The sequence below is a fragment of the Plodia interpunctella genome, chromosome 10, assembly GCF_027563975.2.
Source record: "Plodia interpunctella isolate USDA-ARS_2022_Savannah chromosome 10, ilPloInte3.2, whole genome shotgun sequence".
Classification (NCBI taxonomy): Eukaryota; Metazoa; Arthropoda; class Insecta; order Lepidoptera; family Pyralidae; genus Plodia; species Plodia interpunctella.
This window is the reverse complement of record NC_071303.1, coordinates 8,459,927-8,477,276: the sequence shown is the minus strand read 5'-3', so window position 1 is coordinate 8,477,276 and position 17,350 is coordinate 8,459,927. Positions and strand designations below refer to the sequence as shown.

General features: G+C 32.7%; 1 protein-coding gene across 1 annotated transcript; it reads left to right on the top strand.

Annotated features, from left to right (window-relative positions):
• The first annotated feature begins 708 nt into the window (after positions 1 to 708).
• LOC128672950 (phospholipase A1 member A-like) lies at positions 709 to 3,784 on the top strand. Its single transcript, XM_053750487.1, has 4 exons — positions 709 to 935; positions 1,201 to 1,504; positions 1,969 to 2,132; positions 2,646 to 3,784. Exons 1-4 carry the CDS (start codon positions 821 to 823, stop codon positions 3,164 to 3,166), a joined length of 1,104 nt encoding a protein of 367 aa, XP_053606462.1. The 5' UTR covers positions 709 to 820; the 3' UTR covers positions 3,167 to 3,784.
• Positions 3,785 to 17,350: the final 13,566 nt, after the last annotated feature.

Below are 17,350 nucleotides of genomic sequence, written 5' to 3'. Positions count from 1 at the left end.
TTTGGGTAAAATAATAATTTGGGTATCGCAACAAGTTCCGCACATATTAAATAAAATCACATGTGTGATCCGCCCTGGAATGGAACCATTCCATATTCACCCGCGGATACCGAAGCGACTAAGAGTTAAAGAGCATTGGCAGCTAATAGGCATAACATTCCTAAAGAGGGATGATGTCAGCTAGGTGGCCGGTTGTAAAATCACAGTCGAATCTCCAAGATTTATTTTTACGCTGACACCGGAATTTATGATGTCCCAAAGTCTCAAATAATAAATATAGGGGAAGCTAAATAAAAATCACGTCACATGGGTGCGTTCCAACACGTAGTTAGAAATTATAACAATATTTGAAGATGGTGCCTTATGATTTTGTATAAGAATATGCGTGTCTATAATATCACCGCTAAGGATGTCGAAAAAATCATGTAAAATAACAGTAGGAAAGTGGACCATAAATAGCCTCCGATGCTTTTATGCTAAAAAAGGTAAAAGAAGTATATTTGGTTAAAAAAGCGCTCAGATGAGAGATAAAGATTACCTTGTCAAAATATGAGCGCTATTTAGCCTTATCTACAGCTACATAAAATGCTTTAAATCGTATACAATTTAAAGCATTTCATGTAGCTACAGAACCACGTTTTAATTGGGTCAACTCACACTTATCTTTAAGGAGCCTTGACTTACGCTATTTGAGTAAGTCGATAACACTTTAAGAACATGCATGTATTATAATTTATTAAATTTTCATAAAACGTGCTTGTGTTACACTAACAATTAACTTATTATAATCCGTCTTGTTAAAAAAATCTGTTATCAAAAAATGAAAGCGTGTTTATTTTATTTTTGTGTCCCAATTATATTGGCCAGTGCCGCAAATGCTTTGTCGTTTAATAACACTGTGGAGGGATATCCTGTTTCATTTTTAACGGATGAATGTAAGTTTTTGTAAACTTTAGTTTATTTTTCAACCAATTTTTGTTTAATTTATTAATATAGTATTATATAGTAAATATTAGACACTGTGATTAGAACTATACTTTAAGGTTATACTAACGGCCCATCCCGGCTCCGCTCAGGTAAAACCATAGTAAATTACACACCTTAAGAATCACACAATGTATTGGTGAAAATTGTATAAAAATCCATTCGGAAGTTTTGAGTTTTTCTCCTTCACAAAATTTTACACTATTTTTTTTACAGGTCCAGGATCAATGAACCCCGTAGTAATATCCAAAAACCGACTAAGATTTATCAAGTTTTACGTCTATGGAGCAAAATCGCATATGATAGCTGCAAGAAGGGAGATTAATTATAACATGATCAAAATGTTAGCTGATGATCCTAACATGGATTGGAGCAAACGCACGTTACTTTATGCACCTGGTTGGATGGACAACATCCACAATTTCCCTATGGGAAGAATCGTGAAATTAGTATATAAAAGATTAGGATATAATGTTATTATTTTGGATATACTCAAATTCATGACTTACGAATGGCCTATGTAAATAATTTTTGAGAACGGTACAAGTTCAAATTCGATGTTGCTACGATATTGTATGTAACTCCGATATATTTTGAACACGTTTATTTTAAATATTAACAAGTTTAATACCTTATCGTATTGATAAAAAAAATATTGTACAGTAAATAAATCAAATTTACATAAAATCACCGCGATTATAATCATAATAACATTGATGACAATGTTATTGTTAATAAAGCATGAGCTTTATTAAATTCTTCTGATTGAAAGCAAATTTGCCAATTTCAATTAGAGAATCAAACAAAAATAGGGTACTTACGTATAAAAGAAGATAAAATCTAATCTATATCGATGATACGTTCATACATGGTGAAATCGATGACGTGATAGCGGAAAAATAGTAAATGCTTCGAAGAAAAAAACTAAGTTCTTAAATTGAAAACTTGACGATTCATTTTTAAGATTTCGTGTATTATTTTCAGAGCAACGAGGTTCATGTTTACTGTCGGCGATCTTATAGGCGAGATGCTCGCTAAACTCCACACTCTCCAACCCAAGTTCGACCCTAAGAAACTGGATCTGCTGGGTCTCAGTCTTGGAGCACATACCTGTAGCTTTATAGCCAAGGGCTTCTACAAACGTACTGGTAAGTATTTGAATCAATTTTAGATAATTGTGATGTTTCACTAGTTTGTAACTTTTGGTCGATTTTTAGTTACGTACATTTTGTAATAACTCAATAACTATGTATTCAGATCAAAAATAAAAATACATACAATAAATCCGTCCAGGCGTAAAGTTACGTTGCGCTCCGTTGCGACGACGCAGGGCGTTGCAAGTCCATCGTGCTCTGTTGATGACAGCATAGTTCTTACGCACCGTTTAGCTTTTTAATAATCTAGTCAGTCTAAAAACATCAATCTGTTTTACAAGCTAACTAAAATTGTAATGAGATGGCTACCTTGAGATCAAATCTCATTTACCATCATTATTATCATCATAATCGGCAGCCTCTAATATCCCACAGCTGGGCATAGACCTTACTTAATTCATGCCATTCACCTCTTTCCAGCATTATTCTCTATTGATTGCAAATATTAACAAATGATCTCGAAAAGATATCTTGAACTCGATGAAATGCATTGTTTTTTTTTTGTAGGTATCAAATTTGCAAGATTAACAACAATGGACGCTGCAGGGCCGTGCTTCAAAAACCGAGGTCCTGAGGGAAGAGTGGACGAAAATGACGCTGACTTTGTAGATTTGATACTAACAAACATTGATTACTTAGGAATGGCTGCTCCAGCCGGACATGTTAACATCTACGTCAACGGCGGAGAATACCAACCAGGAGACATTTATTGGATGTTCTGTGGACCATTTTGTAGCCATGGTCGTAGTTATGAACTTTGGATCGCAGCTATTGCAAATCCAGATTTATTCATAGCCATAAAATGTGATTCTGTACAAGATGCTAGAGACAAAAAGTGCTTTGACAGAAGGCCTATGGAAACGATCAAAGTTGGACTAAAAACAGATAAAAATGCAAGGGGTATCTATTATTTATCTACATCTAACTTTTACCCTTACGCAATGGGAGAAAAGGGGCTGAAGAGAGAAACAGATTATGTTTTGAGTAAACTAGCAAAAATGAATGAAGATGAAGTGTTAGCATTATAATATTATATAGATACTTAATAGAAAAGTTTTTGAAGCCATATCATCCGTATTTATTTAGTCAAATTTTTACAGTGACATCTATGTAAAGTAATCAACAATAAAACATACAATAAATTATGATGTAGTACTGAACATTACTCATAGATGTCGTGCTTACAGAATTAACTTATGCCAGCTACAGAATATCGCCGAAATCAGACAAATGCCGACTAAATGCATTAACATTTCGTAGTTTGTATGAGTGTTTTATTTACCGCATTGAAAAACCAGCAATGTTTGCCAATTCGCCAAAGTTTGACGAAATGAAATGTATAGACAGCAACATGTTTTCTCTGCACAATGCCGTTTTATTTTCCAAGTTTCATGCTAGATGGCGCTAGTAAACTAATTTTAAAGAAACTGCGAAGGGTGGAGTTCACACACAATATCCATAACGCCAGAAACTTTACTAGCTTAAATTGATAAAATCACAATATTAATGTATTAACGAAGCGATGCACTTTTTTTAATCATCGTCGGCCTAGGAAATACCGGTATCAACAATAACAAAAGAATCAGTGAACTCTCTTTGGGAATGATATTGTTACCTACCACCACTCGCCGCATGACATCCGAAATAATAGGAAGAAGTATGAATAGTGGTAAATAAATATTTTTACTAAAAACTTAAATATTTTTTCTTCACTTGACTTTGATAATTATTCATTTATGGGTTTAAGTACACATAAAAATTTCAGAAAAAAAATATAATCCCAGTTTATAGCGATCCCAGTAGATGCAATCCTCATTCATACTTCCAGCAAAGCTAAACCGCTGAACCGATTATGATGAAATTTGATATGTATAAAGTTAACGACCCGAGTTCAAACATAAGGTTCTTTTTCTCAAAATTTTCCCTCAGAGACCAGAAATATTGGTGAAAGTTTTTATGACAAATGCACTTCATACATTATGCCGAGCGGAGCTGAGAAAATCAACTTGTATGTACATGAATAATGATGAAACTGGTAATAATATAATTATCACAAGGATTTAACCAAATAGAGGTTTATGCATCTCGCCAAAACATAACAATAGGCAAAGGTCAAACACAAATCAAAAATACATTAATGCAGCTGTTTACCTGCATTGTCGAGTTTAGGGTTCTGCTTGTTGTAAAACCCTTTAGGTATTTCTATATTAGCTGAGTTCACAAGCGATTGTGAGTTTAGGATGGTTCCTTAGATCCCTAAACTCACAATCGCTTGTGAACTCAGCTAATATAGAAAAATCCTTTAATAAATCTTATCCTTCAGTTACCAACCTAAGATTTATTAAAGGATTTTTTTGTGATACAACATTGGTCAGTTATATAAAAGTATATTTTGTTTTTAAATACCAAAAAAGTCTCAATATACGTATATACTGATATATACTGATGACTTTCCAAAGTATTTACTGAGGACTGGATTAATAAAAAGTAACAAATACGGTCCGTTTCTACTGACCAATTTGTATTAGAAAGAATAGCAAAACTTATTTCGTCATCCAGAATACTTTGCATTTATCAAATAGTTGCCAAACAATATCAATTGTTGTTAACAATATCAGTCAAAATTGCATGGGTTTTGCATCACTGAGCCCAATATATGATGCATCCCATCCCTTTATATATGATGATCTGAATGAGTAGTCAATTTTGACCCGTTTAACTATGCTCGCGTACCTCGAAGCGATTGGTCCCTAAGGGTTTCGCGGTGTCACAGCCGCTTGTGTCCCATCCGGGAACACACGCGGATGAAAGAGAGCACGCAGCCATCTGATTTTGATGTCTACGCACGAAAACCATTTCAATTTCAAACTACAGAACCTCACAACACATATGAAACGGCTCGTTCTTGTCCAATATTTAAAAAATTAGCTCTTTATTTCTACTGTCAATGGACCCTTTACCAGGGTCAGACGTACACAATAGACCTAGACTTAAAATCAACGATTTTGAACCCTAAACCGTTTCAATAGCGACCAATAGAAGAAAGGTCAGTAGAGAAATTCTGTTAATGAATTGTTCAAGCTTTTTTTGATGGCCACCTGGTACTCATTTGAATGTAATTATTGTTTTGCTGACCCTATTGAGGACGAGGCCCTTCCGGTTGGTCACAATGAATCTAACGCAAAAATTAGATGCGATTATAGAAAAAAAAAAGGGACAGCGGATTTTGAAAAGGGGTCATTTGCATTATCTAACCTGGCATTGAAGGTAGGTCGAGTGTAAATCGTGTAGTAAACACGGGCTGATAACAAATCATATAAAACGGTTTTGCACTATTATTTGTCTAAAACCTATTGTCCCAAAATATAAGACCAGAATGTAAGACAAAACCTTTTCATTGGTATTAAAAATGAGACGTCAAAAAAGTTTCATTGTAATGTACATAACTGTAATAATCTAAATTTGTACTCATACATCGTAGTGTAAGTACAGCAAACGGATACCTAACTATCAGTAAACTATAGATATATATTAAAATTAAATATTATATTACTTAACAATTGGACAACTGCAAAACCACACAAAATATTCGCGAGTAGTTACTATATATTAAATCGTTAAAAAAGTAAACATTTTAAGTTTGATTGAAATTGAAAAGTACCTAGTACAAAATATAATAGCACGTAGGTACTGTGGAAGGTAGTTAGAAAACAACCGGAAAACATATACACGATGTATGTCCTTATATCGATTTTTAACACTCCAAAGGCAGCACTTAAAGGCTGTTCGTAATTCGATTAAAATTAATGCGAGATATTGATAATAGAAACTAATTAAAATCCGAGTGCGGATTTGGTAATACGTGTGGTTATAGACAGAAACATCGACTATGAGTGACATTTATTTCTTCCTCAGCCATTGCTAATTTTTCATCTCCAATTCGCACGGTCGTCGGCGTCCTTAGTTGTTAGATCATTGGCACATATCATCCTTCACAACATTAAGCCAGCATTTCTTGGGTTTCACCCTTTCATCAGGTGAGTGACTCTTTAATTATCAGGCCCTATATACTTCACCTAAAATCCTCGAATTTTGAAGGTTCAATGGGCATCAGATGTTTAATCTGGTGAATTTTATTCTGTAATCGAAACAGACTTATGCACATAATTATCTTCCTCACAAAAGGCAGAGTTTGAGAGTTGGCACCCCTGTGGTAGAATCTTATACTGATTGGCATTACTGACGCCGACAGATCGACAATTATTTACTGTAGACGTTTAAGATAACCCTGTTGAATTTTATTCTGAAATCGAAGTAGACTGCACATAATTATCTTCCTAGCAAAAGACTTCAGCTCAAAGCCCTGTATCGGCCTTATCAAGTGGATTGCAAATTTATCAGACACTTAATCACGCTGTGCCTTTACAACGCCGCCATATTGTCTGTAGCCGTTCAAAGAGCATGTTGGCAAGCTTGAAAGCCTCTTTTGTGAAGACGGAATTCTTGCGAGTCGTTTTGTAGATAGTTTCTTACGGTAAAAAGGAGTTGAGGGCTAAATCAAGGAGAATATTCATGTGTTAAAATATTTCGTAGCTTAATTTTGATCTATTTTTTATTTAAGTACATGGTATTCTTTTACACTACGCTTTTGCGAGCTGATACGGTTGATATCGACAAAATTATACAATAGATAATACTATCTTTATACAGCAAATGTGAAATGTACAGAAAATAAATATAAACGTACAAAATAAATAAATGGCACAAAGGCGACGTCAAAAAATGACAAATATTTTTTTTGTCTCCTTTACAATTTGTCCATTCAGCTGATCGGATACAAATATTGAAATTTAATATGGAGTTTTGCTTATAGTTATTTATCTTTTGCCCACAATTTCGTGCAATTCTGTAAATCCCTTCTTAGTGCTCCCCTACACTGTCCTAGGAACTTGCACACCAAATTTCAGCTTTCTACGCCCAGTAGTTTCGGCTGTGCGTTGTCTGTCAGTCACTTAGTAACGCAAGAGTTTTATATAAATAGATTTTGGTCTTTAGTGACAAGCGCATTCCACACAATAATCACTCATATGTAAAAATTTTCCCGCTTTTTGTTTGTGACTCAAAAAGATTCTTTGAAAATCGCATCACCCTTTGCATACTCGAATGAATAAAAGGGTTTCAAGTTTGTAAAATATTCTTTAAGATCCAGACCTTCAGCAAAGTTACTCTGAAATATTTATTTATTTTTGAAATGAAAAAATCCATACACGTCTTCTTTATTATCAAGTTCCTTTTTCTCTTAAAAAATCTAAATTAGTACAAAGTATGAATCTGTGATATGTTTAACAAACCATTAAAAACTCTTATCAAGTAAGCATTTATATTACTATTATGAAGAAGGATTAAATGCGTTTACAAGCTTTTGAAATGTGGTGCTGGAGGCGCATGGAGAGAATTAATTAAACAGATAAGATAAGATAAGACAAGATCAAAGAGAGAAGAACGTTATTGAAAGCAATAGAGACAAGAAGGGGAAAGACGTTTGGCCACCTTATACGACACGACAACTTTATGAAATATCTGAAGGAAAAATCGAAGCAAGAAGAGGAAAAGGAAAGCCAAGAAGGGCATTCCTGGATGAAATTAAAGAGAAGGCAGTGCTGAGAAGGTGTCGTGTAGGGAGGTGAAATCAATGGCTGAGGACAGAATAAGATGGAAAATGCTCCACCGACAAGAACAAAGTTCTTAAATTAATTGATGATCGTAATTTTCTGTATAATATGCTCTATACAGAAAATTTCCAATAGTATATAAATGCTTCCTAATAGCATTTTTTATAGGTATAATTAAGATAAACATTTTTCAATTTATTTATGTTTCAAAATGACGTCTACTGTACCTGCTTAATTTATTTATAATCGAAAAAATAAAGACACTTTATTAAGTTGGAAATTTTACACAATTAAAATTTTCTTTCGGTCGACTGACAGAAAAAGTCATAGTTGTCTGTGTTTTACATTTTTTGTCAAATATTTAAATGTAAATTGGTGGTAACTGATGCCCACGGCTCCGTTCTCCAACTACCTATACCCACAGCAAAAACGGAGAAAAAACAAACACACTTCAATATATTAGAATTGATAATTTAATATGATGGATTTTCGGAAAGTCATCTACCCCTTAAGAGAGTCTTCCATATGACTTTCCCTAAAGGTTGACCCGTCCGTATGACTAAATCAATGACTTGATCATTTAGGGTTCAATGAACTTACGCTTCTTAATTTAAAAATAAAACCTTTGAGCCATTTTCTGTGAAATGAACCAAAGTTAGTTACTTGTAAGTATAAATAATAATAATTTACCTTTAGCACAAATTACCTATAGCATAATTATAAATACCTTTAAGTTTTTATGTGTGTACCCAAATAAAAACTTAAATGTATTTAAATAACCACACACAATAATTAAATGTCACTTTAATTCATCAGTTTTATTAATTACAAAATTAACTATTTTTGTTCTCATAGTATGTATTTTGGAATTCATTGTGACTTCAAAAATCGTGACGTCACATCATAAATAAGCTCCTAACCTTTTTTTTTTTATTTCTGACATTACAAAAAAAGTATCAGAATGTAACTACTTGGAAAGTAGCCAATTGTTTTTTTTTTTAATTAGCACTAAATGAAAAGCTGCCAGTGTTATACAAAAATAATTTATTTTCAACATTTCTTTTTACCTAATCTATACAATCCTATTTCCTACTAATATTATAAATTCGAAAGTTTGTGAAGATATGTGTGTATGTATGTTTTTTACTCTTTCACGCAAAATATACTGGACGGATTGATATGTAATTTGGTACACGGGTAGAATATAACCTGGAATTACACAAAGGGATCTTTTTATCTCGAAATTACCACGGGAGCGAAGCCCCGGGACTCAGCTAATATGTACATATAGTGTCAACACAATAAATGTTGGTGTAAGGACAGTTAATGACCTTATTATCATTTTTATTGTACACAGTGTATCTAGATAATTGATAAAATTGTACACTGGGTTTACATTTAAAGGCATATTACATGTTTTACAAGTTAAAAACAATTTTGTAACGCCATTTTAGACTAGGAGCTAATTGCAAAAGGAAAACTTTTAATTGGTCAACGTTTAACGTCAAAGTCTTTCACATCAATTTATTGGCTTTATTTTAATAATGTTCAAGTATGCCAGCACAGTGGTCAGATATTTGCATAAAATAAAGAATTACATTGTAATTAAGTGATAATGGTCGATAGAAACCACTCACGTAATGGATCGTTAACAGTTTTGATCGTTATCAATATAAAAAATGCAAGACTTGTGATGCTATAACTTCTGATGCAACAATGTTGGTATCAATTATTTCAATCAAACGGCAAAAAAATGTTACGTAGAATAACTATGAAGCGTTATACTAAATAATGTAAATATATTTTTTTCTGAATAATGCCTATATACTTAGAAGTAGGAAAAGAAATATGAACATGACAAAGACGTATTTTAAAGCCGTCTTTTGTTTGTTTCCTTTAAATTACTCAAGCTCTTAAATCGTACGGTTAAAGAGCTTGAGTCTATTAAATTTTCTAGTCAATCCATAGCTAGTAAATTTGTATTGCTTAGCTTTAATAATTTGATAGGCAATTTAAATTTTATTAGGGATTGCATACCGTTGATCATATCCGACTGACCAGCGCATCTGACGATCAATTTTGAATATGACTTGAATTGTTTACAATTCCACTTGGGGCAAAAATATATTTTTTACATGTACTTATGTATATATTTGTAATGCGATAACTTTCCAACCGTTGGTCTGATTTTGATGACATTGAAACGGTCTTGATTAATTAATGTAGTAATATGTCAATAGAATTTTTAAGTTCGTGGGGCGTCAAAATCGGTTCCGTCAGTTTTTTAAATATTCACAATTTTGTAAAAAATTATCGTGTTTGCGAGGTCTAAGTTCGCGGCGAACAACTAGTCCAATAATAATAGAATCATCACAATTTTTTTCATCATTGACTAACGCCTATTTAAACTTATAATAAATCTATAACTGGACTATGTGTGTACATAGAAGTTATTTACGAAAAAAAAAGTAGAAGAGGACTATTTAGGGTCTATAGGAGCTAATTGTAAATATTTTTTACCTATATACTTTGCATCCAGACTATTTACTTGTTTAGAATCTTCATTAAAATATATCTCAATGTGATATTTTGTTAGTTTGATTTTTTTCTCACTGTAACTTTAATGGGACCACAGTGTCAGAATTACGTAGAATATTTGACAAAATCTTTGTTTTTTGTAAAAGACTTAAAAACACTATTTAAAACGACCTAATATTGTTGAAACTGATTTTTATTAAACGTTCATTAGCAACTAAACCATGTAATAAAACAAATTTACATTCATTCTACTCGTACAGGTAAGTGACCTTTGATGTGTCGGAAGCGCTTGCGACAGGCGGGCTCGACCGGATATTGGGAGTTGGCACCCCTGCGGTAGAATCTTATTACGATTGGCATTACTGACGCCGACATGATCGATAATTATTTAAAAAAATAGAATTAGAACGTCCGTTTGATTTGAAAATAAACTTTTTACGGTACCACGTAAAAAGTGGCGCGCCATGTGTATTATGTAATATATTATGTAGCAAAATTTTTATAAACTAATTTAAATATTTGTCTCGACTCCATGTACCCAAAGCTTTGCAATAATAAATATGTTAATAATAGAACCAAAAACTTCTTGATACAGAAAAATGCCTAATTTTGAGATCTATAATTTGTACACATTTAAAATTCATATTATTCTCTCTCTCTGTCTCTCTCATCTTCACGTGTTTTTAGTCACAGCTGTGTTGCCGCGAAAGGAATTAATCCAGGAGTTAAAGGTCAAAAGTCATATTATTATAAAGTCCTAGGTACTTAGGTAAACGACAGGATTTTTTTAAAGACTGAATCCAATTAGGAACTGTGAAATTTGAATATAAGCCTATAAAATCTTGGCTACTCTATGATAAACGCATCTGTACACTGTCGAGCAAAAACTCGGGTCGTCAAAGACTTCCTAACCGTATTAATTTGTGCACTTAGTGAGGGCAGGCACGACTTATTTAATCAACTAACGTGTTTAGTCCACTAACATTGTTATACTGGCCGGATGTAAATTATATTGTAGGGGAGAAAATAAGAAACGGTTATTTATGAAATTATTTTTTTCTTTTAAAATGTGTAACTTTTTGTAATATTTTAATCCTGTAATAAATGGCTGTAAAATAGAAAATTTTGAATGTTATTGTTTTGATTTCAATGTAAATGACAAGATTATATATTATATATAAAATATTAAGCCAAAAACAATTGTGAGTTTATGATTATGCATACGAAATAAAATATTGATAACAAATTTACATGTATTTTCATAAAAGTTGTGGCTTGGCGCGTAAATAAATTTCTTTGCGTTTAGTTTCTTAAGTGAAAGTACAGTAAAAATATATTTAAATATCGCCATATTTAAATATATTTTTAGCATAACACAACGCACAAAAGAGAGCAATGTATTTAAAATCTGTAAAGATATACGCAACGCGAGTATCTCATATAGTGTCCGTATCTTCGCACGCACTATCCCCTAAACACGCCCTCATATAATGCCAATCAATAAAGAACGTCTCACAAAAATAACCAACCACAAGCAACACGCCCCATCTTTATTTACTCGAATTATCGGTGGAAATCGATGGTTTTCGCCAAGTTGGCGCGGCGCGCATGCGCGGTAAAAATGGCTGGCTTAAAAATCGGGGAATAAAAGAAATGATGGCTGCCCCCCCGCGTCCAGCGTCGCGAGGCTGTCGCGGTGAACTGTGCGTGACACACGGGTTCGCTTGTGATTCTTCAAATTGGTTTTTAATAATGTGTTCAGCGACTAAATGTAATTTGACAGGTGATTTGTTTTTTTTTTTCGTTTTTCCACAAAACCGGATTCTTTTTTATACTGAGGATTACTTTAAATTGAGAATTTTACTTGTTTTTATTAAGAAAAATTGTAGTTTATATTCAGGTGATACCTAAAAAATTTTAATATAATTTCCTCATTTTAATTCAAAATTTTGGCTACGGACTTAAAAAAACGAAGTAGTTATACAATAAATAAATATACTCATAAGTATGTATTGAAAATAATAAAATAACACAACAACTTTAAAATTATCGTTCAACAATTTTAATTTTCTTTGAACTCAGACTGTCCAATGAATTAATTTAAAAAACTAAATTTATTGCAAAAAAACTGCCGCACGCAAAACTTTCACCTGTATGTTAAATATTTCATTAGGCAATACTCTCATTGTCATATAAATTAAAAAAAAAAAACAACTATGCTAAGCAACTAACTGCTGCCCGCAAAATCTCCACCTTAAATACGAATCAATGCACTAACGGACAAACGGACAAACTGACAAGTTGTTACTATCACCCCCCGCTCCACAAGGGCCACATAGGGGTGTGTCTTGCCACCAGTCGCCGCCCCTAGGGGGTGACGAGCCCCTGCGTTCACCGTGACTTGGGGCGCGTTTGCATCAAGCGAGTTACTTGCGCAAGTTGAGAGTCATGTAAAACAAAACTAGAGTGCTTGATGCGTTTAGGTTTTGATTGTTCTTCACGCATTTTTATCATAAAATATATGTTTTGGACAAATAATGGAAATCAAGTTTAAACTTATGAAATTAATGAAACTAAAACTTAATTGATATAGCGTACAAGATTACTATTTGGACATTGTTTTTTTTTTTAATAATTTTTAAAATATTAATAAAATATTAAAAGTTTAGGTTTGGATTTTTATGTTTAAGTTATTTCAAATATAAATTAGTTTATAAAGAAACATGAATATATATTGAAGCCATTGTAGTTAAGAAGTTGCTATAAAATATCTAATGACAAAATCTCATCATCTATTCGAATGCAACCAGTATCTTAGATTCCTCAAACAAAAGGTGTTTTCTCCTTCGGAGTTTATGATTTCCCTCGGATACCGAGCTGAAGATTACCGCGTCCATCCCATGTCGATGATTATTACTTATTGAAAAGAAAATCAGCATTTTTTCAACTTTTTACAAATACGTACGGGCATGAAACTGGATATTAATATTTGAAGCGGTGGTGGTGTAATGTTTAAGACGCGCGCCTGTCGATCGAAAGGTCTCAGGTTCGTATCCTACTCGGGTCATATGAGTTTGTATACCAATCTAACTCATGTACCTATAGTAGTTTTCATCGACCACCACTTGCTTCCGGTGAAGAAAAACATCGTGAGGAAACCTGCACACTGGTTGACAGTTCAGTTCCCTAGTGTGTATGCGACTACGCCCGCCGTGTGCTAAACGTGGCCTTTCTAACCACAGTTCCGCAACTCGCTTGGTTCTGTCTCCCCCATAAATGTGACTTATACTTTATCTACGTATGAAAAAAATTGAACCTTGAAGAAGGTAAATTTTATTTGTTCAAACTAGTATCTGAAACGAGGTGTTGCTAAGTATAGCAAGTAACCTGATCAATGACAACGCTCACTGATATAAAGTCCAGGGCACACTGGCACATTGGTCTTCCTGTCACCTTGATAACGTCAAAAGGAAGATATAGGCCTGACATCAACATTTTCTGAAGTGACATTTTTTTTTCCTTTTAATATATATAATTTCTTTCAATAAAAAATATTTCTGCATTCATTATTAGGACCACATAAATATTTGAAGTCACATAAATTCAATTGGATGTTTCGATGACTATATATAAACTAAAGTATTTTTCATAAAATATAACATTCATTTTGTTTTTTGTTTGTTAATGCTTTACATTTATTCAAAAGTTGGGACACAATTGTTGATAAATAATACACACAATAATAAAAATTCTGAAAAATCATTTAGCCCATACCAATTTGTTACTAATGTGAAATACTTTAATAAATTTTTGGCTTATTCGCTCTCATCGTGTTTCCGGTTTTATTCTGAACTGAGATGCAACTATAAGCCCGGGGTCCACAAAAATTAAACCATAAAATTTTGAATATTCGACTGTGATTTTACAACCGACGACCTCGGTGGCGCAGTGGTAAAGTTATTGCCTCTGAACCGAGAGGTCCCGTGTTCGATCCCTGGTCGTGTCATGATGGAAAATGATATTTTTCTGATTGGCCCGGGCCTTGGATGTTTATCTATATATGTATATGTATATGATATAGTATCGTTGAGTTAGTATCCCATAACACAAGTCTCGAACTTACTTTGGGGCTAGCTCAATCTGTGTGATTTGTCCTAATATATTTATTTTATTTATTTATAATTTTACCAGAATAGTAGTAACTGATTACTATTCTTCTAGTGTTATTAATTCATATTCATTTATTTAAAAAACAATGTAACATTGTGTGTATAAAAGCAATACGATATGAAATAATAAAATGAAATAATAATTATAAAATATATAAGTTGTCACAAAATTTTGATCGAACACTTTTTCAATGAATAAAAACATTTTGCAAAAGATAATCTACTAATGTCTATAGTTACTACTATACAATAAATCTATTAGCTAGAAATTGTGAGTTATGATTTACCACAAACAGCTGGGAAACTACTTCTATAGAGAAAATGTTTTTCCGCGTGCTTTTTCTTAAATTTCTTTCTTTCTTCTTGCGTCTCATATTCGTTTAACATAGACATATGTTTCCACGACATTTTGAGCACATGTAGAATATAAAATATTAAATAAATATATTAGCTCAAATCACATAGATTGAGCTAGCCCCAAAGCAAGTTCGAGACTTGTGTATATGGGATAATAACTCATACTAAAAATATAGTATATATTTTATAACAAATACTAATAAATAATAACATAAATTAGAATAGCACCATAATAACATATAGCAATAGAATTCCTACGGAATCAGAATATTCTATAAATAACAAGAAGATAAAACGGAAAAATCCCGTGCAACTCGAATCCAAAAAACAAAATACCACCCAATTAAGAATCCTCAAAGACTTACAGGAACTAAAACAAGGGCGCATTGCACTTACACTGTGGGGGTGTAGGGGGTGAAATGCATAAACAGGCGCCCAAGGGAGCAAGAACACAAAAATGGGGTGATAAACAGTAGGCGGCCATCTTGGCTTCACGCCGTCGATATTTGTATGATGGTAATGCTGGATTTCTTTATTTTTTCGGCATTCGAATTTTGAAACTTCTGTGTTACTGTGATTTATTATTTTAAATCGTATATATTTTTTTTTATCATAGAGAGAGTTTTTGCAAGTTTTGCAAGAGTAGAGTAAGCGTTTTCACTAGTTGCATCCTGAGGCTTAGCAAAATTATTTCGTGCTACACTTAAATTTCATTGAAATTCGTTAAACAATTTGGCGTAAAAGAGTTACAAACAAGAATAAGATACAATAGCAGTTATCCAATCTTAAATGCTTTGCCTACCTATTTATTTCAATCATACGTATGCATTATAATATGCAATATGCAAAAGCATGCATTATTTATCAAAATGATGCTTTAACAATTACAAGTTTATTTTCATTGCGAGTTATTACTGAAAATTCAAGAAACCAAAGTAAATCTGTGTGGCAACATTTAATTTAGAGGCAATAATTTTTTTTTGTTGTATATTGTAAGCGTACAACTTCTTAAGTTGTAGTTTTAAAAATCTTTTTAAATAATCAACATAAAACAAACAACAACAATAAAAAATCTGTTTATATTTCACTAGCTGTTTGCGAGTTTATATTTAGCCGAGCGCGTTCCATAAACAAAATAAATTATCACGTATTCATGCTTTAATTTTTTTATTTCATCATTAGCATACAACCTGCCAGTTACTAAACACCTGATTATACAATTCGAGTGAGTGGGAGGCGTTAAGTCGCCTTATTGGTTCGTGTAGCTAACTTGAGGCGTTACAATGATCTTATAAAAAATATGATTTACGGTGTTGCCCGTATGTAGTTTATTTTAGAGATTATTGTGTGACAGCTCAGTTATCCGCATAGAAAATAAATACTTAAAACATCAGATACATAGTATAACAGTATTTTATTCTCATACTAAATTATTATGTATTCGCTGAACTTTAAAATATATTGTCCCTTATTATTATCTAAAACTAATTTTGCATTGTAAATATAACACTATAATAATTTGGTGAAATTAATATTTGTTATTAAGTTCAAGTTTAAGGCACGTTTCAAAAGTGACAAAAATTGCAAAATAGAAAGTTTTCTTTTCCAATTATTATCAAATCAGATAATTCCATTGACAAAATTCAAAATACTTGACAACTATATTGTATACAAATGAGAGTGCTCCATTATATCCAAACGAGTCAGTACATAAGCAAAAAAAAAAGGCATCCACAGCCAAAAAAAAATTGAGGGTCGCTCCCTCTCCCTCTCATAAATAAACACATAAAGATATATTAGAACCATTGTGATTACGACCCCAGGAGCGATAGAAAAAAGTTGGGGCACAACTTCCACCCTCGCAAAACACCCCACGTTTCATGCTATCGGTACTTACCACCATCGATTATAGGGCATTTGATTTCGTATTATTATTGCAGTCGTATACATCACTATGTATACATGGCAACACTACGCACAACAAAAAAACATTGTACACATTTTGTTGTACCAAAATTCTTAGATAGGTATTAAACAAATTTAATCATAATTTTGAAATAAATGCTCACAGAATTAATCTTTCATTCTGTGAGCATTTATTAATTATTCTTGAATAATAAAAAATAATAATTAATCATTGTATTTTATTATATTTTTCTGGGGCGATTTTGATGAAATTTAGAATACACAAAGGACAACACGGTCAAGGACACGAGGTCAAACATATGCTACGCCGGGCGAAGCTGCAGCAAACAGCTACTTATAAATAGTTTAAAATTATACAGAAATAACGCCTATCACTTAATAGAGTCCTATATTCAGTAAAATCTACTACTAGAAATCAAAACATTTTATTTTAGATTTTTGTCTGTCTGTCTGTTAGCATATCAGGCAAAATTATTTTATGTCTGGATGGAATTCGATGCAGTCACAATTGTATAGCGGACAGTCTAACTTAAGTTCTGGTGTAGGTTTA

Excerpts from the sequence above, each read along its gene's own strand:
- LOC128672950 (XM_053750487.1), top strand. The coding sequence starts at position 821 with ATGAAAGCGTGTTTATTTTATTTTTGTGTCCCAATTATATTGGCCAGT. Across the intron at positions 1,505-1,968 it reads ATGACTTACGAATGGCCTAT|AGCAACGAGGTTCATGTTTA; the intron begins GTAAATAATTTT and ends TATTATTTTCAG. Across the intron at positions 2,133-2,645 it reads GGGCTTCTACAAACGTACTG|GTATCAAATTTGCAAGATTA; the intron begins GTAAGTATTTGA and ends TTTTTTTTGTAG.